Here is a 23,678-nt window from a genome sequence, read left to right on the forward strand (position 1 = left end):
ACAAAGGCAATGATGTATTTGCTCATTTCCAGAAACACATTCCTCATCACTAATTCAGCAATTAAGCCTGTATTTCTGTCTCTAAACGGTGCCGTTTTGGTGGTTCTTCCTCAGGAAAACCCCAGTAGAAGACAAATCCGAAGCGCAAGCGACGGACACGAAGACGCCCCCGGCGGAAGTGAAGACGGTTCCCAACGAAGCCACACAAACAAATGGCAGCGAGAGCAAAGCATGATCGGCGCCAGGTGGAAACGAGTGACAGAACAACTTCACCCAAGCATTTAAAACACAAAACACTACACCCATCTCGTTCTTCTCGTGTCTGTTGCCTTTTTTTAAAAAACAAACAAAACAGGAAATGCATAAATGGGGGGAGGGGGGCATCTCTCTTTTGCTTTTCTTTTGTTCTTGTTCTTTTTTTTTGTTTTTAAAGATTTCTAGAAAAGTTCTATCTGTTGTGCACTTGCTTTTAAAAAGTAATGCATTTTAAAACCGGGGTTAAACCCAGCACCAAATCAGGGCTTAGCTGACCCTGTATCTATTCCAATAGAACAACATTGCAAATACCATTTGCAACGTGATCGGGACGCTCAAAATCAACCAGTCCTAGAGACACAAATGAGCCCTGTTGTTTCCGTCATTAGTATAGCAGATATAGCCGCTGTATCCCTTGGTGCAGCTGGCACTTAATGAACAAAGTCCACAATTTATTTTTATACTTTTCAGTCGAGTTTGAAATATGTAAAGCCTCATAAATAAGTTATAATTTCTGTTCACCTTGTATTTGTTCAGTATGCAAAGTGTCCTGAGCTCTTTGTGACTGAATTCCGTTCTCCACGTTAGGCATTTCTTTGGGTTTTATCGTTATTTTTAGGAAGAATGCCAAAATAGCAGCTGTGGGGGGGATATATTTCGATTTGCAGTATTCAGACTCCACATTTCTTTAAATTTTATGTTAATTTTGCCAACTTTTGTTCTTTCCAGTGTTTACAGTTGACATTTTTTTAACTTTTTTTTTGTGTTTAAATGTATGTGTAAAATAGCTGCCTTTTTTTAAAAAGAAGTAAATACGGTCTCTAGATGCTAGGGTAGAGCATGCTTGCTTGGCAAAGGGAGACATTTGAACCATGGATGTTTACAGTAGTTGTTTCCCCTTTATCTTTTCTTAATTATTGTTCTTATTATTATTATAATTATTATTATTATTTCTTACTGGAGTAAGAAGAGAAGTAACGCGGGGGGTTGCGGGGGTTTCTGTGGGTGGGTGGGGGTATCCGAACCACTTGTCGCCAATCAAGGTCTTGATCCAGCAACCCCCAGAAACACCTTAATTTGGAATGAGAGAGCTGCTGGTGAGAGTCCTCCTATTCTTAAATTTACCACGAGTTTAAGTCCCTTGCTGGACCTGGGCCTGACTGCATAAGAGAAATACCATCTCTGCTTTTTTAGGACATTCTCCCCTTTCCTTCATGGAACCCTCCTGGAGCTTTGCGAAGCAGAAGGGAGATTGTACAGTTAGGGCTGGTCTGGTCTCATCTCAGATGTTTGATTGTATCAATTCCTCCTTAGTATGGCAGTAAATACCATTTCTTTTGACCCTAGAAGTCTTAATTAAAGGCAAAGCCCTTTTGCACGAGGGTGCTTGGCAGCGTGCAGGACCCGTCCTGCAAAGCCCCATCAGCACTGGGACCAGGTGGTCCTTGGGGGTCCCTTCCAACTGAACCGTTGTGTCACATCGCTTGAGCTCGTCCTGTGCAGGGATGGTCCTTGTAGGTCCCTTCCAACTGAACCGTTGTGTCACATCGCTTGAGCTCGTCCTGTGCAGGGACAGGAGTTGGACGCGATGGTCCTTGGGGGTCCTTTCCAACTGAACCGTTGTGTCACATCGCTTGAGCTCGTCCTGTGCAGGGACAGGAGTTGGACGCGATGGTCCTTGGGGGTCCTTTCCAACTGAACCGTTGTGTCACATCGCTTGAGCTCGTCCTGTGCAGGGACAGGAGTTGGTTGCAATGGTCCTTGTGGGTCCCTTCCAACTGAACCGTTGTGTCACATCGCTTGAGCTCGTCCTGTGCAGGGACAGGAGTTGGACGCGATGGTCCTTGGGGGTCCCTTCCAACTGATTCTGCTCAGCAGAATCAAACCCATGAAACGAGGAACAAGTGCTTGGAAATCAACGCCAAGACTCCCATTGATTTCACTTGTCTTTGCATCGTGTCTGTGACAGTTGGGACAGGGGGCTGATGTGGTACATACGTTATCATTGTGGACGGGGGAGGTTACAGTTGGGAGTCATGGAGTGACACTGAGATTTTGGGGTGAAAAGAAAGGAGGCTTGAGCAGAAGGAAGGCAGAGGTATACAGAGGAAGACCAGCCCATTGTATAGAGATGTTCCTTTTCTGTTGGGCTTTTGCTTTTGTTTTCATTTGGTTTTTTTTCTCTGTTTTATTTTCGTTGGGTTTGTTTTCTGTTTTAATTCTACTTTAGATCTGCAAGCTTGTGCACTGTGGGTGCGTGACTATTTTAGTGTGAAATGTGTTTTTCGTCATAGTATTGAAATAATAAAAGCTTCAACATAGATTGGATGTGGAAGGTGTAGCGATAGTTCAGATTAAACAAATCAGGAGGAAAAACAAAGAAGAGAACAACTCTCAGAAGGAACAGAAGCCTTTAAATGAGAAATCAAACCAAGCTGAGTGTGGCGTCCGTTCCCTTGTGCCGAGGCGGTGAGCGGAGGGATGGTGAGGGTAGGGGCAGACTGCAGGTTGGCTCGGTAAATTGAGCCCCGTTTACCGGTGTGTTATTCTGAGTATGCAGCCTCTTACAGTGGCATCGCACCATTTCAAACTGTGAAAAATAACGGTCTTGTCGCTTGCTGAGTGTGCGGGTTTTTCCTTAGCTCCTGGGATGCGAATTGGGGTGGCTGGGTGCACAGGCAGCGTGCAGCACCCATCCTGCGCGGGTCGTCAGGGCAGCCTGGGTCCGTCCTTCAGAGCCTCGTGTCCGGTTTGGCCCTCGCATGACCCATCACAGCAGTTCCAGTGGGACTGCGGGTACCTCGGCCCGTGGTGCCTGGGATTTTTGTTTTCTAAAGAATCAACCCATGGAATACGGTACAAACGCTACCATGGGGCGTCCGTGGCTGGGGAGGCAGCGTGTGCCCCCGCTCCTGTGGCTGAGCACCATTCCAAGGCATTGCCGGAACCCTGGGGGTGTCCATCCAGCTCCTTTTCAATGCCCTTGTGACACCTCCCAATACTCGGAGATTAATTCGGGGAGAGGTTTTATACTTGGCCTCAATGGTGAATAATTTATTTTCATTTAGAATTCCCCCATTTCCAAGGTAGTTTAGACTTTGTTACTTTTGTTTAAACCTTTGAAGAGGGACCAACCTGATGCCGTTTATGCTGTATATGTTTATATATGTATCCATACCATACATATATATCTATATGGCAATGTAGACTGATGAGCTTCTAGTTGTGGAGTGACTACATTTCATGCTGCCGCATACGTGAAGATGATAATCGTGCATCCAGTTGTTCGGCTTTTAGAGTGGGATTTTCTTTTCACCCTTTTCTATGGAGCCTTCAGACCCCAGGTTTCCACACCAGGCTGTTTTGACAGTTGTTCTCGGAGCTGCCGTTGCCATCCTCACCCAGCGTTCCCCACTTTGGGGCCTTCCATCTTGTTAGAAAAAAAGACAAAAACAACAACAAAAAATTAAAAAGAAAAAAGAGAAAAAAACAGAAAAATCTTTTTACCAAGTGAAACATCGATTCCACCTTTATTCCCATTCTCACTGGTGTAAATACTGATACTAACTGAGGATTTTGACTTTGCATTCTGTCAGAATACTGTGTTCAAATAAAATTACAAAAAAACAAGCTCATGCATACAGTCTGTGCCCTTTGTGCCATTCTTTAGCTGCTCCACACATACAGTCTGTGCCCTTCTTTAGCTGCTCCACACATACAGTCTGTGCCCTTCTTTAGCTGCTCCACACATAGAGTCTGTGCCCTTCTTTAGCTGCTCCACACAAACAGTCCGTGCCCTTCTTTAGCTGCTCCGCGGGTCCTGTGCACAGACAGGGACCCCAGGGCTGCATCCAGACGTGAGCTTACCGTGGAGGAGCAGTCCCATGTTGTGCCCGCAGTGTGGGTTAAGCTCGTGGCTCAGGCTCTGGGCTGTAGAAGGGGGAACGCGGCTCCCAGCACAGCAGGGTCAGCAGAGCAGTCGTGCTGCAGCGTCCAGGCTGTTCCAAACTGCAGGAGGAACAGCGGTGATTGCACCGACGGGCTCTTCCGAAGCGGTGAGTGTCCCGACGAGGGGTGTATGGTGTGGTTTAAGACAGTATTGCAGCAAAGCTGCTGTGATGGGCCCCGTATGGCTGTGGTGCTGTTCCCTGGTGTTTGGCTTGTTTCCTGCTGTAGCGTCTTAATGAACGACGAGGAGCTCGGGTGGTCTTTCCTCCTTTGTCAGAGATCAATAGAGGGTCCTCATTCACTGCTGCTGCAGAGCACGTGTCCTCGTGTGAAGAGGGATGAGTTTTCCTGGGGTCAGGGTTGTCCCCAGTGCCGAACAGACTGAAGAATTCTGTACTAGATCTTTGTATTTCTTCAGCCATTCACCAGCCTTCAGACCTGCCTGTCTGGGTAATTCTAACTTGCTTCTCCATGGCACCCGACAGTCAATGTCAGCTTGGCTGAGCACGTCTCCCACCGCAGGCTGGGCTGAAGGGTAAGTCTGAGCTGGGGGAGCGTAAAGGAGGTGGCTGGAGATCTGCGGTTTAACGGTTGGACTCTGTGATCTTCAAAGTCTTCTCCAACCAAAATGCTTCTCTGATTCTTTCATCTCTTCTAGCCATGCTAGATAGTTGGCTTGTCCTCCGTTGTAATTGTATGAATATACATGCACATGCTTTCAGGATATCATTTTAAGTGCTGCTTTACTGAATTGTATGGAAAGCGTACGGCGCCATTTCGGTCATGGTGGCTCTCCCCTCCGCACGTTTGCCCGTTACGCTCCCTCCCGTTCATCGCAAAGGGGCAGGAAGACGCTGGGCCTGGCCCAGCCTGGCGGGGGGCACCGCAGCCACGCTCTGTGGGGGATCAGCAGCCAAACTAGGTTGAGAACTTCATTTGCTGTAACGAAATCTCCACCCGGCTGCTAAATGAATTCCAGCTCCTATTTTCCTCAGCTGCTTTATGAGCTTCATCCTGCCCACGGAGGCTCAGGTCCTGCAGGTCTCCCTGTGTTTCTGTGGTGCAGCCCATAGCCACCTGGCTCTGCTGGGGACAATGATGCATCAGAAGTCCCCTGCGGTGTGGCACCGTGTCTGCTCGCTGCTCTGAGTGACCCCATAGCAGTGCGTGAACAGCACTGGGAAGCAGCGGTGGCTTTCTGTGCAGCACTAGCAAATTATGCTCTTTCTTCTGTAGCCCTCCTGCAGAGCCTGATGAACAGGAGAAATAAACATTGGATCTGATGGCACAGTGAAATGCAACCTCCTGAAAGGAGAGAGAAGGGGAAGCTGAAGGGGAGGCGCACAAGACTATTTGGACGCAGGTGAGTAAAGGCAGGATTTGCCTATAGAGATGCTGCATCTTTAAGCTGAAAGGCTTCGCTCCCGGACACTGAGCCAGCGGGGCATCCCGGAGTGCAAAGCTGGCAGGGTAGGAGGCTGAAGCGCAGCAGCCCATCCACGATGCTGCTGCTTCTCAGGAGCCTTGCCAGGCTCCCTCTCTCTCGCCTTTCCCTCTGGAGATGGCTGCGTTATAATGTGCCCGAAATTAAAATGTCCTGGCAGTGCCGCAGGAACTCAGTGATGCTCTGATGCTCTTTGGCGACTCCCAGCTTCCATTAACTGCCACCTGTGAGCGGCGACAAGGACCCATGTGGCTATTGGAGCCATGTACGTACTGGGATCGTGCTTTGCGTGAAGTGCTGGTGTGAGAAGCTGGATGCAGAGACTGCTTTGAACCGCCAGCTGGACCCATCCAGCAGGGCTGCACGGTGAAAAGGAGGGCGAGGCCTCTCTTGCGAGGGCCTGAAAAGGTGGAGAAGTGGGTCTCCGGGCCACCGCACGTACCGCTGGAGCACAGCCGGACCCGGGTGGCATTCCGCGGGCAGATGCGCTGCTGGGTGCGCGCTCAGCTCGGGCAGCACACACAGCGCCCCAGCCGGCTGGCGGGAGCACGGAGGCTGCTTTGGGGCCACAAGCGACAAAGCGGGAGAAGCCCTGAAGTCACAGCTTTAGTCCCAGCTGTCGCTTTGTGCTGGAAGATGGTGCCACCCTCTGGCTGTGTCGCTCTTGCGCAGGTACCAACCCCCTTGGGGCTGCAGCGGGGTTTTGCACAGCACGGGCTGACCCGCGCCAGGAGGGGACCCCACGTTGCGTGGAGAGCGGGGCTCGGCAGCACAGCCCACGCACGGAGCAGAGGAAGCGGGGCTCACCCCGCGGGCCCCCCGCGCCGCCCCGGCTCCCGAGGGTGGGCGCGAAATGGCGGACGGCGTGGCCCCGCCCCCTGTTTTACATAACCACGCCCCCTGGCGGAGCGTGCCCGGCGGCCGTGGTTCCCACGGCAACGGCGCGGTCGCTGCGCATCTTCCGGCGCGGCTCGTCCCGCCCGTGGGCCCCGCCGCTCCGGCCATGCTGGCCGACCGGGAGCAGGAGGAGGATTTCCAGCGGTTCCTCCGCCGTGTGGACGATATCAGTAAGTGACCCGCGGGGGGGACGGCTGTCCCCGGCTGTCCCCGGCCGGGAGACCCCGGGGGGCGCGGCGGGGGCCGGAGGCGGTCGGACGTCCCCGTTTTCTCCGGATGGGGTACCAGGGACTGAAAGAAAAAGGACGTGAGCAAAAGGAAAGCAGAAAAGGAATGGAAAACACGAGAATTCCTGCCCTTCCTTTCCGAGTTTGCTTTATGTGAAGTCTCCTTAGGTGTCACAAGGCTTTCGGAGGCCAAGAGCTGCTTTCTAAGCCTAACAGATTTTAGAGTGCAGAAGCCGTAGGCAGCTCTTGGAAGCCAGATGGAGTTGTATTTGTAAACGTTTCCATTTATAGAGGCCGCCCTGGTTACGCGCGTTTTCAAACATAGGTTGTCAGAGGCACAGCGGATCTGCTGGTCCTCCCAGGATCACTGGGACTCGTATGTGTGTCTCTTCTTTTTTCATCCCCTTTTTAGGCAATTTAGTGCAAGGCTTGAACTCCACAGACCCAGCTGTCCAGGAAAAAGCCATTGCCGAAACAGAGAAGAGGCTCCACGATCAAGAAACCTGCGAGGAGGAAGAAAGCAAGACCACGGTGAACAGAACAGTCATCAACACACGACCTTCCGTAAGGGTTTTTCTTCCCTTTGAAGTTAAAGCTGCATGCAGTTTTGGGCTTTTAAGTAATACTAATTCGCATTCCTGGCCCAGGAGGGAATAAAAAGTACAATACTTACAATAGTGTTATAAATGTGGCTTTATTATTTTCACCAGTTATCTTACTGGGGGGTACTTGGCGTCACATTGCCTTTCTCTAAAGGCTGCTGATAATACAGAACGCTTCTGTTGGATTTATCCAAGTTGCACGGGAGCACCGAGGTGCTGTAACTTGGAGCTGTTACCTGCGCTTCAGGAACTTGAGCCAAACTGGATGAAGCCACAAGAGTCTCTTGGTTGTTCCCCCGGGCTCTGGTTCCTGCTGTAGGGTTGGAACGCAGGGAAGGTTTGTGGGGGGGAGCCTTCTGATAACGTACGTAAATAATTCAGTCCTTACCATCCTGTGTTTAAGTGTTGATTTGCTGTTCCTAATATGCATTAATCTGGATACTTCAGAGACCCTGAGGCTTTGAACAACTTAACCAAGTGTTCTTTGCTGCTCTGGGTTGTGGTAGCATCTTGGTATATATACATACATATGCTGTTTTTCTCTTTTTTTAGGATACGGCAAATGCAGAGGCAGCGAACAAAGGTAGGACAGAGCTCCTTAAAATATTTAGCATCTCTTCCATCGATTTTAGCAGGATTGCTGTTACTTCCTGCAAGACCTGATACCGCTTCTGCCAAAGCCTTAGAAATAACTGTTTTCTCTCCTGTAGATTGATTTTAATGAAGGTCGCTCTCTCTCTCTCTTTTTATTGTTTGAATACCACCAACTCTGCCAATTCCAACAAGGCTTTCTGGCTATTTTGGAAAAGGATGCAAAGGAACGAGCTAAACGAAGGAAGAGGAACGAACACTTAGCAAACGGTAATTGCCACAGGTTTTTTAGCTAATGGCTTCACGTACTATTTAGCAGGATCTGGGCTGATTTAAGATGTTATCAAGCTACTCTGTTATTGCCATTCTGAGATAGCACTTTGGTTATCGGAGACACGCCATTGATCAGCTGGTTTGATGATTATTCCAAAACGGCCTCCGTTTCCTCAGTCACCGTTTGGGCAAACGAAACACAAATGTTGTTTTGAATGCCTGTGTGTTGTTTCGCAGCTCTGAAAGAGAAGGGAAACGATGCCTTCAGGAAAGGGGACTATGGCACGGCCATCGAGAGATACACCGAGGGTCTGGAAAAGCTGAGAGATAAGCAGGAACTTTACACAAACAGAGCACAGGTCAGCACGTGGAAATGAGCTGCCCCATGGCCGCTTTGGGGTTCCATTCTGGCAAAGTAACGCTAAAAGGGATTGTTCTGTTATCTAAGGGGATTTTGTAAAAGGTCATATATTTGGCAAATTTACACAGAGCAGATGATTAGAGGTGGAACTTCTGCCCCGATGACCCAATGTATCTGAATCCCTGGGGGCCTCAGTCCTGCTGCGGCTGCTCCTTCCCAAGGGAGTGCTCGAGTCTCCCCCCTTGGACGTGGCACAGAGGGACGTTTGCTCCTTCACAATAAGGAGGAAATAATCATTCTAGGTCATAGCGTTATTTGAACGCACTGATTTTTGAATTATTTCTTTTTAGGGGTCACTTTTATCACTGTAGATCGATACTTGTTTTGCTTTCTCTGCTTGCTTTGTATCATCCGTATGTGCGTATTGAGTTTTGGTTTATTCAGACTCCAAGGAGATGGAGGAGGAGTTAAGGAACAGCTGGTAATAGCCTGCAGAATCAATGGCTGAGCAAATAAACCATCTAATCTTTTTATTATTTTATTTCCTTACCCGATGTGTGTACAGTGGGTGGTGGAAGCTGCTTGCAGTACTCTGACCCTTCTACCTGGACGGTCTTGGTTTATTTCAGGCCTACCTGAAGGTGCACGAATACGAAAAAGCCGTTGGTGACTGCGAATGGGCGTTGAAGGTAACTTAGGATTCTGTCTGGTGGGAAAGGCAAAGATGATACCAAACGCCAAAGAGCTGAGCTGAAATGTAGCTGTGTCACATCAGTGGTGCCAATGACTGCAACACAATTAGCAGATTATTAATAATATTGGCGGCATCATTGAAAGAAATCAGTGCTTTTCACTTATAGTGGAGCTGGAAAAGATAACCTGAGCTGTTAGTGCTGAGCTGCATGTTCCCCCTCTTTTTCTAACGAAAATGAGTACCTATTCCTGGCAGAACTCATCAAAAGAGATGGAAATTGTGTTGTTATAGAAGTTCTGCCATTCTAGACAGTTACCTCATTGTATGGGAGTCTGCTTGTGTTGCCCAAAGTGCAGTTTTCTGGGCAGGATGTTAGGACCAGCTGCTTTCCACCCTTAACCAGAGCAACACCTGCGTTAGGGAGGGAACTTGGTACCTGGAGGTGATAACTCACCATATAAACTTCAGGTACCTCTAGCAGACGCTATGAATGCTCCTTTTGGTGCTCGCGGTCACTTTGGGCGACTACAACTATTAGTCAGAAAGCTGGAAAAAAATATTTAAAGGTTAAAATTTCTACACACGTAATTAATAGTTCCTTTTTCAACACAGTGCAATGAAAAATGCATTAAAGCCTATTATCTGATGGGGAAAGCTCACCTGGCACTTAAACACTACGGTGAGGTAAGCTGAGTAAGTCTTGTGGCCCTGGGACTGTGTTTTGTTCTGCGTTTGCCCCAAAGAGACAATCGAGTAAAACGTGTTTCATGTTTTTATCCCGAACTGCTCTGTGCACTGTGTGTCATGGAACTGTCGCTGCCTGTAACTGAGAAATGATTGCATGTGGTCTGTGCATGAGGAAAGTCTGCATAATTCAGGTTTGGTAGCGTAAATACTTTCAATCATGGAAGTTTTGGCTTGTGCGTCTCCATAAATGTGATTTTTCACGCTTCAGTACTGTGGGCCAAGAACTTTTGAGCTTAAATAGGATGGCTCTGCCTAGGTTATCATTGTTATCATCTTCCTATTTTATCTTGACTTGAGAGAGCTGTTCTTTTCCCTCTTCAGTCCAGGCAGTGTTACGAGAAGATCTTACAAATGGATCCCCGACGGGAAAGCCTGTTCAAAGGTGAGAAACTGAAATTGTTACCCTGTTGTCCCATATTTTCTGATCAAGATAGAGCTTAATCAAACCCCTCCTCAGCTATTCGGAACTTTTGGTGGGGTCTTTTCATGCAGCTTTTGGTTGTGATTGTTTCCTGTTCCAGCTGTTTCGTGTCGCTCGTCCTGTACATCTGCGTGTAGGACTTGGTGCTCTCTCCTGGAGTCTGCTTCATTTGTTACTTGAAACTTGCCCATATCAGAACATTCACCCGATACCCTTTGTTTTCTTATTCTTTCCAAGATTGTGTCAACGAGGTAAACTCGGAGGAACAAAGAATGAAAGATGAGGAGGCAGCAAGGACGGAGGCTCGCTCGGGGAGTCCGGCTGCTCTGTCCATAGAGGAGCTGCTGCAGAAGCTGCAGAGGCCCGGCCAGCATGTCCTGTACTACACGGGGGGGATCAGACTTCTGACAGCAGCCGTCAAAGGCCGTAAGCATGGGACGCCGAGTTTGTTGATCACGGCGGTCCAAGTACATTAATACAAGTGGAGGAGTTTTTGAAGGGGCAGATAAACTATTCCTATACTTTACACATAAAATCAGTAATGTTTGAAGTCCAAATTTACAGCCAGTAGAGATTTACGTATAATTTTAGAACTAGACAGATGTTGTAGCCGATCTGTTACGAGGTGTTTCATTTATTTTGAAATACTGGTCATTCTCCGTTAAAGCGTATTGAATTGCAAAGCCACTCTCATGTTTCAGTGTTCCTAACAAGCCTGTAACTTGAAGTCAATCGTCCTTTACAGCACGGGGCATGAATGAGAGAGGCCTTTAGCTTCAGAGCTGTTTCTACTTCAAGCAGCATTCCTGGAGTGTTTCCCCAAGGCTGTGGGCACAGTGACCTTCTCTTTTCACACCGTGTTACAGGAGAGCGGGCTCTGCCTTCACTGCGATGTATCAGCCAGATGGCTCATAGAGCTCACTCATTTATCTCTGAATTTTTCAGGCACTGAGCAAACTCTATTCAGAACAAACAATGGATTCAGTATCCTCAAAGACAACGAGGCCGTGAGACGGTAAGAGCTCTCCCAAGGAGAACAGTGGGGTGTTACAGCATGAGAAAATGAGGAGATTGTTCTCAAGAAAGACAATCACATCTTGAAATGCACATGGAATTATCAAAAGATAATGTAATAAGAGATGTTAATGTCTGAGGGGACTGACTCTTACAGGAACAGTGGTCTCTTAGAGGCAGTGAATGAATTTCTGCTTGGGTCTCCTGTTTCTGTGCAGTTGTCCTTCCTCTCATGGCGAGAGCAGCTTTGTGGGGGAAAAAAAGCACCCAACCCACCTTAGCATGAAAGAGCATCTGAAAGCACTCGGTTGCTTTAAGTACACCTGGCCAGACCCCCTGGTGCTGTTCGTTGCTGTCGGTAAATATTTGGCCATATAGCTCCACAGTGTAGCCCGTGAAACTCTCTAATCCTGTAATCAAGGATGGGGATCCTCTCTGGGTACCCGTATCTTCTGCTGCCGTGCTTCCGTGGCTGCTGTCGTTTGTTTGGTAATCGGGAAACAAATCTGACTAATGTTTACCCACATTGCTTTATAACCTTTATGTGTCTGAGTATGTATTTGAGTCAAGTTCAGCTAGAATGGAAACAAGTAACGTGTGCAAAAGATGCGATTTGAAAAGTTTGCACTGTAAGTTAGCTCAGAGGGGCAGGGCAGCTGTTGTTCAAGGCTGACGTGGGTCTGCAGCACGGAGACGTCTGCGGGGTTCAGCACTGTTTTGGATGTTGGATATAAACACGCTTAAGAGGTGAAAGCCCTTCCAGATTTGCACGGAGTTGTTGCGTCCAGGCTGTTCACAGCTATATTGGTGCAGAATTGAATTTATCACCTGTATTGTGCTGTGTAACACTTGTATAGGGTCTGTGTGTGTTGAAGGTAGAATAGATCCTAGATCTGGCCTTGGGGAGGTTCTGGAAAATGAGCTGGGTTTGGAGCTTATGAACTCGCGTGTTCCTGTGGCAGAGCCTCATCTCTGTGGGGCTTTGCTGCTTTCCCTAGCCAAAAAGCTAACGGTCTGATCTGTCCTTTGCTCTTTTTACGAGATAACATTTCTAATTCAGGGCCTTCTGTACAGAGAGGAAAAGCACTGCTGAAGTGGATCTGACTGTTTCTCTTCTCTTCCTTTGGCAAGCTGTCTGCGCTGGGAACGGTAAGACTGTATAATGAACATTAATTATTGCTAATGTACTGTTAATATGGCACTTATTGTGTCTGGAAGTGTTGTTTGGCATGAACAGAGCACTTGGCTCTAGACAGTGTTGTAAGCCAAGTTTTAGAGATCAAAGGCAAGTGCTGGAGGTGCACTGCCGGCAGCAACACGCTTTTGATGGTTCTGTGCATCAGGAGATGAAACTCATTGTCTGTTTCTGTGGGTATTTTAAATTTGCTGAAGGGATGGCAAGTAAATTCCCTGTGTTTATTGCTGCTTTTAAGATAATATCACTTGCGCCATTTTGCGTTGTTTTAAGCAGTTGTACGAGCAAAAAGCAGAGGTTTGCAGAAGTGCCATTAGAGAAGGCGGAATCCCTTAGGTGTTTGCAGTTGGTCGTCACTGGGCAGGTCGCCCTCGCTCTGTTTGTAGGGAGTGTACGTGTAGATGAGGAGCTATGCGCTGTGCTGGCGGGCGATGGAGTGGTGCGGGGCGCAGAATGCTTGGTGTTGGTGTTGACTTGTGCGCCGCAGGATCCAGCTGATGCCCAAGAGGACATTCATGCAAGGCAAGGGGAAGGCCGGTGTCGTACTCTGCCTGCAGGCAGTGAACGCAGAGGGATGCGCAGGCGTTAGTGGATGAAATAAAGACATTAAACACGTTAAATCAGCACCTAGAAATAAAAAAATATCATAGTAATGGGGGTGCCGTTTGTGCGTGACATTGCTCTTAGGTCTTCTCTTTTTTTTTCAGAAGAAAATCAGCATCTTCTATTGACTCACCCTGATGTGAACGCGCAGCTGCCACAACTGCTCTCCTCCGGGGTGCCGGAGATCCAGAAGGAGACATTGGCACTGATTTCTCTTTACTCAGAGAATGAGAACGGGAGGAGGCAGCTCGTCAGGCACCAGGACCTAACAAAGTAACGGACACGACTGTACCTCAGAAAAACGTCCTTGCTGCCTGGGTTCGCACGTGTTCAGAACCCATTCCATTAGCTTCTTGGCAGTTGGGCTCATCATTGCAATGAGACGAGCCTATGGGTTCTCTCTCTAAGTCTTTTCAGTTGCATTCTGCTTGTCCATCCCCCAAGACGTTTGCCAGCAGCAAAGTAGCTTAACCTCCCATGTCTGTGGAGCTTACACGCTGATGAAATGTTATAGTGCTGACAGAAATTGGCACGTGTGTTAAAATTGCTCTACTTGTGCAAGGAGGGACATTGTGGTATTGGCACTTGTGCAAGGAGGGATATTGTGATATGAGCACTTGTGCAAGGAGGGACATTGTGAGGGGATCTGGTACTAACATACGTTCTGCTGGCAGTTAGGTGACTGAGGGTGTTTGAAAGGCCTGGTATATCCAGCTGGGTCAAAGCCCTACTGAACACAATGAAGTTCAAGACCATAAAGTTCGTTGGTGCACTTAAAATGCGATTTTGATCTTCAATAATTGAACCAAAGTGGACATAATTTGTTTATTATTTTTTAATAACAGATGGCTGCAGATTTTGATGATGTTTGTCAACAACACTGATGCCAGGGCTAGCAGTGCCATGAACATACTATCTGATTTAACAGCAGAGGAGAGGTAACTTACATTTCTTTGTTCATTAGACTGTTCATTAGACTGTTCATTAGACTGTTCATTAGACTGTTCTTATCTCAACCCATGAGGTGGTTTGGTTGTTTTTTCCCTTTCTGATGGTCTCCCCCATCCCACCTGGGGGAGGCAGTGAGTGAGCAGCTGGGTGGCCCTGGTTGCTGGCTGCATTAAACCACAACAACTGCTTCTTGTTGTACTTTGTCTTTATGTTGCTGTTGCGTTGCCTTTATCTGTGATTTTTGTCTAAAGCTTTACATGTCCAAATATGACTTTCTTTATCCCCCAACAGGTTCAAACCCCAGTGTGTCGTGCTTTCCACAGGTGTTTTACCTTTATTCACCCAGCTGCTGGTATGAAAGCTCTCAGTTTCTATGTTTCTGGTTTACTTTGGGTGTTACATGTCTTATGACCACTCCTTCCAGTTCTACAGCCAGTTGCTTCTAGACAGAACCTGTCTGTGATAGAACTACAGTAGTTAATGTACCTCTAGTTCTGTTCCCATTTTCCATTGCCGGAGGGGTGGGAGCGTGTATTTGAGTTTCCTTGTCGCTTGTTCTTGCTTTGTTGTTCCACCCCTCTGTTTCCAGACCTCTGCCAGGCTGGTGAACCGGGCAGCCCTTGCCCGCTGCGTTGGCGTCATGGGGAGCCTGTGTGCAGACGCGGCCGCTCGGACGCAGATGGCCGGGTGCGAGGGGTGCTGGCGAGCCTGCTTAAACCTTGTGGTAAAGAAACTCGACAGCTCCCTAGAACAGTGTTTTCAGCCCTGTCTCCAGTGGAAATGGTACTTGTGTGATCGTGTTTGTCTGCATCCCCTAATAGCTTTGAACCCTTGGCTGAGATCTTCCGAATCTAGTAGCTGGATAAAGGTCCGTTGTTCACCTAAGTTGCAGATCGATAGGTGGGTGGGGGAGAGTGAGCGGTGCCTTGTTTTAAGTGGCCCTGTTCAGGGTAAGGATGCAGTATGAACTCAGCCCTCCAAAACTAAAGCATTCAGAGGGCGGGAAAGGATCTCATGAACTGCCTGAACATCAGACGTTTGGGGTGTGCAGCTTTAGATACCAAAGAGAAACAAACACAAGGATGAATCTGCATTAAAAAGGCACCATTTGCTCTGGTGCTTACAGGACTTTTTCTTCCTTCTAAGTCCCTGGTGCACCAGGGGAGCACTGAAGCACCGTTTGAGCACACGCGGGACTGGGGCAGCGCACGTGCTGAACCCCTGAACCGACGGCTCTCTTCTCTCCTTCGTGCACAGGATGAATACTTGGATGCCAGCACACCCGAATTCCAGGAGTGTTTGTTTGCGGTCCTGGGCCTCATGATGAACTTACTGCTTGAATCAAATGTGACCATCCAGGTATGCAAGATCTGTTAATGTTCTTTGGTAGTCGTCTTCTTATAATCCCTTTCTCAGAGATGCAGAATTGCTTGGGCAGTTGGAGCACCCTCCTCCCTTGGCACTGTCGGTGGGTCTGATGCAGGTCACTGAAGTCAAACCAAAGCATTCAGATGGATCAGGTGAGGGAATGGCCGTGGAACATTGTGGCCTTGCAGTCCGTACAGGGAAAAAGAGCCTGACTGCGATAGATGAATTCAGAGCCCTCTTTCACACCAAGTGTGCTGAAGCATTTAGAGGCTGCCCACCTCAGATTTTGCTGGTGTTGAGTTAACTTTTAGTTTCTATTGGTATTTAAGGTTACCATTACAGAGAGGTGACAGTGTAAGTAAACTAAGAAGTGAAAAAATTTACAAAACTTTCTCTTCCACCGCCACCCCCCATATACACACAGTTATGAGAAAAATACAGTGTATAGAACCTTTCTATAGCGGTATAAATGTTCTGTTTGTCATCAGTCTCCCGTTGTGGGATATTCTTAGATGTTTGGCATTCCAAAATTGTTTAAAACTAAGGATTCCATCAAGAAGGAACAATTTCTGAAGTCGGGTGTGGATGGTGAAGGGTTAGTGACTCGGTGCCGTGTGTGCCCTGGTCTCCCTGCATTCTGCGGTGTGCAGTACTTTGTGTATGAGCCCATTCTCCTCCTGACACTTCCAGCAGTCAGCTGGACCTGCCTTTTCGTGTCGTTTCAGTGCTTCGCTGCGGACGTAAGCGGCAGGTGCATGTGTCTCCTTGGGGACAAGGACGGAAGGATTGTGACAGTAAGTGGAGTATCTACGGACCAATGAACACTTCAGTGCAAACTGTGCGAGTCTGTGCCTTAGGCTTTGAAGCCTACGACGTTCATAATTGTTAGTAGTGAAGAGATAATATACCCCTTATATTGTTCAGTTTTGGTATTATTTGATGCAAGAGGTGTTCAGTGTTCCCTTGAAATAGACTTAATAGACGCTCTTACAAATAATTTCATCCTTAGAATTGTGTTCAGTATAAAACTCTTCAAAATCAATCTAGAAGCGAAGGAGCAAGAATAATTTGGGTGTTTAGCTGCTGTTTCGTTTTGCAATTATTGTCTGTGAATCACACCCAGGAGATGGGGCTCCTGGTGATGTGTAACTCCCACAGCCCGCGGTTGTTCGAGGCAGATAGGTGGGAGCAGATGTGGACTCCGCGCCCATTCGCCTCTCTGAACTGACATGAATTCTCCTGATCTGCTTTACCTGACTCAGTAGCATCAGTGCTGGGCTGCTTCCTACTGGGAATTTGCCTCAATAAGAAAGCATACAGGGAGTTGTCCCTTGTTTGTTGTTTGCTCTCATCTCCGTCTACACTGAGTCTTTCGAAGCTGTGCTGAGTTTGGTGTCTGGTAAGCAATAAATAAGCCATGTCCTAAAGGTGTTCTTTGTTATGTCTCTGTACATTTCTCATCACTTTAATTATTTGGCTTTATTCTGAAAAAGAACCAAAATAGTTTGAAAACTCCTTAAAGTTGTCTGGACTTTTCTTTTCTCCCTGCACTCTGTTCTAACAAGAGAGCCCTGGGAGTGCTGAGCCGCGTCCTGCCCGCATCCTCCGCAGCGATAGAAGCAGCAGTAAAAGGAGGGGTGGTGAAGAAAATCATCAAATTCTTGAAAGTAAATTAATTTAACAAAATTCACTGTATTTTTGCTCATGTTGTCCCTTAAGAAAACCACAGTTGCCTCTGTGTTTGGCCTCCTTTCCTTAGGAGAAAGACCTGTGCAGTCACTCTGGCTGCCGGTGTCTGCATCTGTTGGCCGTTGTAACTGCTCTCCGGTTTCATTTTAAGCTAGGTAAGCAGTTTGGAAGTTAGACCTGGCTCCTGTAGGCTGGTCTGTAGTCCAGCTCTGCGTGCAGGGACCTGCAAATTCCAGAATCAACTACTGCAGGCCCAGTGGGTGCATTAGAGCTTCAAGTCGGTGTGATCTAATTTGTACCACTGGAGAGCAATGGAGCCCTTGCCACTGATCATCAGTGACTGCTGAACCAAGCTGGGGAGCAGTTTTTCCCTAAATAATGCATATGTTAATCTGCAGGCACTGTTCTGCTGTATTGCTGTGAGTCTTTGGTATTTGGGCTTGGGTGTAAGGAATAGCTAACTATCCCCTAACTAACCTAAGCTGTTCTGTAAGCTCGAGTAAGTTGGCGTATGACCTGTATATTTGTTAATGCATGTTTTATTCTAATCAAACCTAGGCTGGAGGACAGATCACATCCAACTATGGTATAAAGACCCTTTCCATCTGCACCAGAAGTAACAGACGAGCTCAGGAAGATCTGGTGAAGGCAGATAAAAGTAAGTGACAACTTCACTGGGGTCTGAATGCAGAGGTGGAATCTCAGTATCATCCAGTTACTTTCTTCCCCTCTAGAGTGGAACTGAACACCGGGTTTAACTCTCGCAAGACTTTAGCCATGTCTTCTGAGTAATGTGCTGGTTTGCCTCCTGAAATAGTGCGTAATGGCCTTAGCTCTGCGTGCGGATGGAAACAGGCACCTCAGATAATAAGCCTGAGATAGAGAAACTGCGCTTTACTGTAGGAAAATGGCTTGATACGCTTCTTCAGAGCCAGAGAAAATTGCTTGTAAACGGTAACAGAACTGGGTTGTACTTCCCAAAGTGAGTGGCTAAAATAAGAGCCTTCATTTAGGCATCTGACTTCCAGAGGGTGAGGCTGTTTACGTTTTCCCTCAATTTACAAGTGGATATTTGGCCTGGTATTAAAAGGAAATAGATACGAGACAGACTGATGATATCAGGTCAGGGTATTTGTGAGTATTTAGCTCTAGTCCTGTGGTATAACACGACTTAGATTGCTTTAAAATCTAGGTTCAATTAATGCTAATGGAACTACAACAGAGAGTGCCTCAGTTTTAGCTAAATGATTGAACCTGTCAAGAAACTGTCAGCTCATGTAGTTCAACTTGAACCCGAAGGATTTCCCCTCACTGAAAGCCTCTCGGAGCACCGGCTTCCTTTTGTAACCCATATTAGTGGCACTGTCATCTGCAGATGAAGCTTTTGTTTCCTCAGATTAGTAAAAACACTTCACTCTTCTTCTTTCCACCAAGACGCCCAAGGAAACTTCACGCACGTGAAAGCCACGGCTGTGTTTCGTTTAGAAAGCGTTCTGTCTAAGTGTTTCCAGATTCCGTGGCCCGAAAAGTTGCTGCTGCTTGCAGATGGCAGCAAGAGCTGACAAAGTACTCCAGTGCTGTACATGAGTGTAGGTTACAGGAGCAGGGGAGCTGAGCCGCGTTCTGTTAGCTAAGGGTACAGAGAAAGCTGTTTATGTTCCTTTTGTTCAGCTCTTCTTGCCACAACAGCATTTCTGTCTTAAACCAGAACCTTACCCTGCTCCTCCAGGTTTTCTAGAAAACACAAAACAGCGCTCACTCTCTAGGGGTGAAGGCAGGAGGACAAAACTGCGTGCCTTCTGCACCATTAATCTCTCTTTTCCCAGGGTTCAGCGTGCTGCTGAAGCTCTTGGACTCGGAGAATGAAATGATTGTGGGAAACGCCGCTTTCTGCCTTGGCCAGTGCCTTGGAGTTCCTGGAGCAGCAGCGTCCTTGCTGAACTCCAATGTCGTGATGATTTTGTTGAAACACGCTGGCGGTGACGCTACGAGAACTTCAGTGCAGCAGAACGCAGCAGTTGCTCTGGGGAAGCTTTGTGTCGCTGAACCAAGGTATTGTAGAAGAAGGACTGTTCTCCTGCGCCGTCGGGCTGTTATCAGGCGGTAGCTCTTGAAAAGCTGACCAGCGTCATGTAATCCATGCCATCCATCACCCTTCCTCCAAGGAGCATTCCCGCTTCTGGTACTGTCCCCACAGCTCTGCCTTAGGGTTCCTGTTGTTAGGTGTCCCTTGTAACGTGTTTCAAAGAGCGGCTTTCTGCTGCTCCCTGTGCTGGAAGAATGGAAGGAGGAGGAGTGATGGTACAAGTTTCTGGAGGTCAGAGCAATGACGAGAGCAAAACAAAAGTATAAATGTCAGCAAGGAATGTCTGCTGCTGCCTGCCTAGAGTGAGCCAAGCCCTGGCTGCCTGCAGAGTGCCAGCTGCAGGAGCTGCACTCCAGACAGCAAACGGAGTTCAGCTTGTTCCTACGCATCCTGGCCCACCCACTGCAGAAAGCAAGGGGTGATGCTTGGCTTCCAAAGTTCAAGCACCTTGCTCCTGCTGGAGATCCCAAATGAACGATAGAGAACAAAACACTCCAAAGTTATAAAAGGGAAACCCTGTAGTTACTTTGTTTTGTGAATTTGAAATGTCACCTATTTGAACAATTGTCAAGTATTAATTAGAATTCCGTTTTCCTTCTTTAGGGGAATAGTAATCTAGAAACGCTGTTTACCGTGCTGCTTTAGGAGGAGTTTATCAAATGTAGCTCTAAGCATCCTTGGCGGTTTTGGCGTGGGGTGCAGCAGAGCAGTGGAAGCTCACAACTTGCTCTCTCAGTCACCTTGGACCCCCCCAGCGACCTTTCTGTTGTCCTTCCAGGCACCTTCTTCAGCTGCGGGAACTCAACGGGCTGGCCATCCTGAGCTCCTCCATGAAGTACGTGCAGAGCACCTGAGCCCTGCGGGAGAGCTTCCAAATGCGCTGGCAGTGCCACTGGCCCTTGAGTGTTTTCTTCTCTAATAAAACCAACTCGAAGCACAGCAGCTTTTCAATCCCTTTTCCAAGTGCCTGCTGGTCCTCCATAAAAGCCAGTAAAACAACAGCAATAGAAGTACCAAGAGAAAGAAGTTAATTTATTATCTAGGCTAACAACTAAAATAACAGCCTGCGTTAAGCTTTAGTAAGTGATGTTGCCCTTTCTCACTGGTGAGTTCTTTGCTGGTTAACCATTGACCTAGTTCTCTAGTTTACTGTCCAGTTTGGGTCCAGTACCCAGTGTATTAGAAGAAAATAGAAATAAATTGTGAGTTGTGGCTTTGAAGAATCGTGTGGGTGTTGTTTGTTTTCCCCCCATGTAGTGTCCTCTGCTGGCTGGATTATGATTCACTATTGCATGTGTGATATCACCTCACGCTTTACTTAAACCTTAAACTTCATACTTAGCTGCTTAAATATGTTGGTCTTAATTTGACTAAGTGCTCAGTCTAAATGATAGTTCATGACAATGAGGCTTATTTATCAATTATGGGCTGTTTATTTTAGTAGCGTTGCACTTCCTATACACTATATAAATTCAATTCTATGCCTTGATGCTTTACTTTTGAGTGGAGTCGGGACAGTAGATGACATTGCTGATCTTGAGCTCATGGCTCCTTCTGTTTGTCTCTATCACAGTGATGCGCACAGACACAAACCTATACTAAAAAGCTCGTAGAACTTAGGCTAGACGCGGACTTTGGCCATAAATACAATACTTCTGGTTTTTGCTTGGTTTTGAATGCAGCGAACAAAAGAATAGATAACAATTATATGAAGCAGCACAGGCCAGTCATGTTTGACTTTGAAATGACTCTTCAGTTCGCCTCCCTGACACCTGTGGGTGTCTGTTCTGTATGTAATCTTGTCCCTTCAGAACAGTGGCTGACAAATTATACATCACCTCCTTTTCAAAATAGCAGCTGAATCATCTTCCCACTTCAGGAGAAGGAAATTCTCTTGCGCGTGGTTTTTCTGCCCTCGCAGTGAAAGCATGCAGTTGATAATCCTGCTTTAAAGAGCCCAGCATCGCCTGGGCAAACGTGTAACAGACACTGTGTGCAGGGCTCAGCTCCAAACGAATCCTGCGCTCTAAACCTGACGAACACCAAGCATTGTCTTAAGGAAAAAGGCTACAGCATCTTGTGTTAACAGAGGCAGGATGTGAGAGGGAACAGCGGCTGCCATGTGTCACCAGGAAATTACAGGAGAGCTGAAATCATCTTACAAACCTGAAAGCTTAAGATCTTTCTTGGTTTTGACTGACAAGCCGGGTTTTGCTTAATGGAACCTTTCACATACCGGTTGCTGTTGTTCCCAGAAGAAAATGGTGACCGGGTGACAGAATTGCTTCTGACTTCCTTCTCCAAAAGGTGTTTGTGAACTGGTTTGTCCTCCTCCAAAAGGATTGCTATTGCAGAATTATTCCAAGCGCACCAGGTTACCAGGATCTATTGCCGTTTGGGGGATGAGAAGTGCAACCCAGCAGTTACAGAAGGGGCGCTGAGCTGTGCAAGCTGCAGTTCCACGTGAAAAACAAAGAACCTGCCAGCAGCCCAGCTGGGAGTCACTAAGGTCTTATGGATCCCTTTTGTAGCATCTCTGTACTTGTGAAACCATCGCACTAGGTTGGATGGTTCAGGAGTGTCTGACTGGTATTGTAGGATGGCTTGTGACAGCCTGTGGGAAGAGGCCCGTGCCGTCTAGAGGGTGTGTGGTCTGCAGGGACTGTGGGTATACTAACCACTCTTTCTAGGAGAATTATTCCCTTTATTATAATGTTAAAGTTTCTTGCTATTTAGTTTTAGCAGGACCAGGTCTGGTATCCACGCGGATGTACCATGGTACTTTCTGCCAACAGTGTGACGTGGGTAGAACTGCAGGTCACCAGCTTTGGTTGCAGTACCTAGGATGCAGAAGAGCATGTGTGTTACACCATAGGTAACACAGCAATACAGACTTGGCCTCACTCTCAGCTGTGTGGAGCAAGACCAGGCAATGCTTAGACCATCAACCAGTGGAAGACGCAGAACACAACCTGGAGAAGTGGAGCCTTTGGAAACAGAGCCTTCTTGAAAGCGTTTAACGTGTCAGCTAATGTGACACGTTACTGCGTGCTGGTTTTGGGTAGAGGCACCGGCACAGATGAGGGCCCTGTGTGCCAGGTGCTGTGCACATACCAGCTGGGATCATTTTCCTTCCCAGACAACTTACAGAGTGGGAAAACGATGAAGTGACCTGACCTTGGTAGCACGTTCAGGCGAGTGACACGGCTGGCACTGGGAGCGATACCTGTCAGCGCCAAAGCTGTTGTATTATCTACTAGACTACACCTTATCAGTTTGCTGAAGGATGAATACTAGTTTATTGTTATTTCTCCCCAGAGCAATCGCCCCGTCCTCCGTGTCTTTTGCACTGCTTTTCTGAGCTGTCATTACGCTACTTATCTGACTTTTGCTTGTTTTTTAACATGTGATTTCGCTGCACTTGCAACAGTTATGGCTATGGAATAATGTTCTCTCCTGTCTCCTTAATGTGCATTGCTATAAATTCCATCTCTCCAAGAGTTTCAGTTGCTATTTGTGTGGGGGGGGGTGCCTGGCACTAAACAGATGCCTCATGTAAACTGCTCGCTGTCTTCAGGTGAGCATTTGCAAGGACACTGGGGCCTTACGGTTAAAGGTAAAAGGGGTGCAACTGTGACCTTGCCCAAGAAGCTTCTGGTTCCTTCTCTGATTGTTATCAAAGTTGAAATTGTGTGCTTGTTGGGCATTTGTTGTGCTCGTTCTTTCGCTATGGTTCTGATTCTTGTCTCACCAAAATGTTCATGGGGGCTGCTCAGAGCCAGATGGGGTTGTGTGCTGTTATAATCTGCTCCTCTTCTGTGTGTTGTGGCTTTTGTCTCGAATTAAGAACGCGGCCAAAGTTAACGCATGTTATTAAGGGCATTGTCCAAATGCCTTTTAAACAGTGACAGGCTTGGGTCTCCCATCAGCTCTCTCAGGAGCCTTTTCCATTGCTGTAGAGAGCCAGGAGGTCACCCCTCAGCCTTTCCCCAAGCCAGACAAGCCCAAAGTCCTCAGCCACTCCTCACAGGACATTCCTTCCTATAGGGAATTCCTGTAGGATAGGACTTTCCTTTCACCAGCTTTCTGGTGCCTCTCTGGATGCTTTCAAGCATCCTTTCCAAACGGTGTGGCCCAAATCCACACACAGTACTCCAGGTGGCCTTTTAACTCTTCCTTCAGAGACAAAGAGCTGCCTTGCCCAGGAAACCTCTCATGTTTACCGTCCCGCTTTCCATCTTTGCCATGAACACACTCTCTTCTTTTGTTGAAAATCAATCGATTCCAATTGGTGCGGGCTTTTTTTTTCCTT

The 23,678-nt window shown here is 47.5% G+C and overlaps 2 protein-coding genes across 11 annotated transcripts in view; both read left to right on the top strand.

Annotated features, from left to right (window-relative positions):
* The window catches only part of NCAM1 (neural cell adhesion molecule 1), a 77,950-nt gene extending 74,065 nt beyond the window's left edge, over positions 1-3,885 (top strand). For all 8 annotated transcript variants that reach the window (XM_065855587.2, XM_071798791.1, XM_065855581.2 and 5 more), the window contains one exon: positions 115-3,885. In XM_065855587.2, coding sequence (XP_065711659.1) covers positions 115-235 — 121 coding nt within the window. In that variant the 3' untranslated portion in view covers positions 236-3,885. The remainder of the gene's footprint in view (positions 1-114) is intronic.
* A 2,699-nt stretch (positions 3,886-6,584) lies between these two features.
* Positions 6,585-20,589, top strand: TTC12 (tetratricopeptide repeat domain 12). 3 transcript variants are annotated; one of them, XR_011735642.1, is made up of 21 exons: positions 6,585-6,714; positions 7,184-7,335; positions 7,926-7,956; positions 8,160-8,234; positions 8,475-8,596; positions 9,228-9,287; positions 9,905-9,976; positions 10,361-10,421; positions 10,698-10,886; positions 11,406-11,475; positions 12,535-12,623; positions 13,377-13,545; positions 14,118-14,210; positions 14,515-14,575; positions 14,813-14,947; positions 15,481-15,582; positions 16,317-16,385; positions 17,157-17,258; positions 17,351-17,435; positions 17,532-17,699; positions 17,839-17,928. XR_011735642.1 is itself a non-coding variant. In XM_065855830.2 (21 exons), the coding sequence occupies exons 1-21, from the start codon at positions 6,651-6,653 to the stop codon at positions 20,218-20,220; spliced, it is 2,118 nt and encodes a 705-aa protein (XP_065711902.1). In that variant the 5' UTR covers positions 6,585-6,650; the 3' UTR covers positions 20,221-20,589. The 3 variants fall into 3 exon arrangements, 2 of the variants coding, with proteins under 2 accessions (XP_065711902.1, XP_071654860.1); XM_065855830.2 differs by lacking the exons at positions 17,351-17,435; positions 17,532-17,699 and adding exons at positions 19,107-19,332; positions 20,145-20,589 and having other exon boundaries at positions 17,839-17,938; XM_071798759.1 differs by lacking the exon at positions 17,532-17,699 and adding an exon at positions 19,107-19,245 and having other exon boundaries at positions 17,351-17,431; positions 17,835-17,938.
* The last annotated feature ends 3,089 nt before the right edge of the window (positions 20,590-23,678 follow it).

This window comes from Patagioenas fasciata, chromosome 24 (genome assembly GCF_037038585.1).
Source record: "Patagioenas fasciata isolate bPatFas1 chromosome 24, bPatFas1.hap1, whole genome shotgun sequence".
In the NCBI taxonomy this organism is placed as follows: domain Eukaryota; kingdom Metazoa; phylum Chordata; class Aves; order Columbiformes; family Columbidae; genus Patagioenas; species Patagioenas fasciata.

Bases quoted from the DNA above. Each gene is read 5' to 3' on its own strand.
- TTC12 (XM_065855830.2), top strand. From the start codon at position 6,651: ATGCTGGCCGACCGGGAGCAGGAGGAGGATTTCCAGCGGTTCCTCCGC. The intron at 7,957-8,159 runs GTAGGACAGAGC...AATTCCAACAAG, and splicing joins TGCAGAGGCAGCGAACAAAG to GCTTTCTGGCTATTTTGGAA. The intron at 14,211-14,514 runs GTAACTTACATT...ATCCCCCAACAG, and splicing joins GATTTAACAGCAGAGGAGAG to GTTCAAACCCCAGTGTGTCG.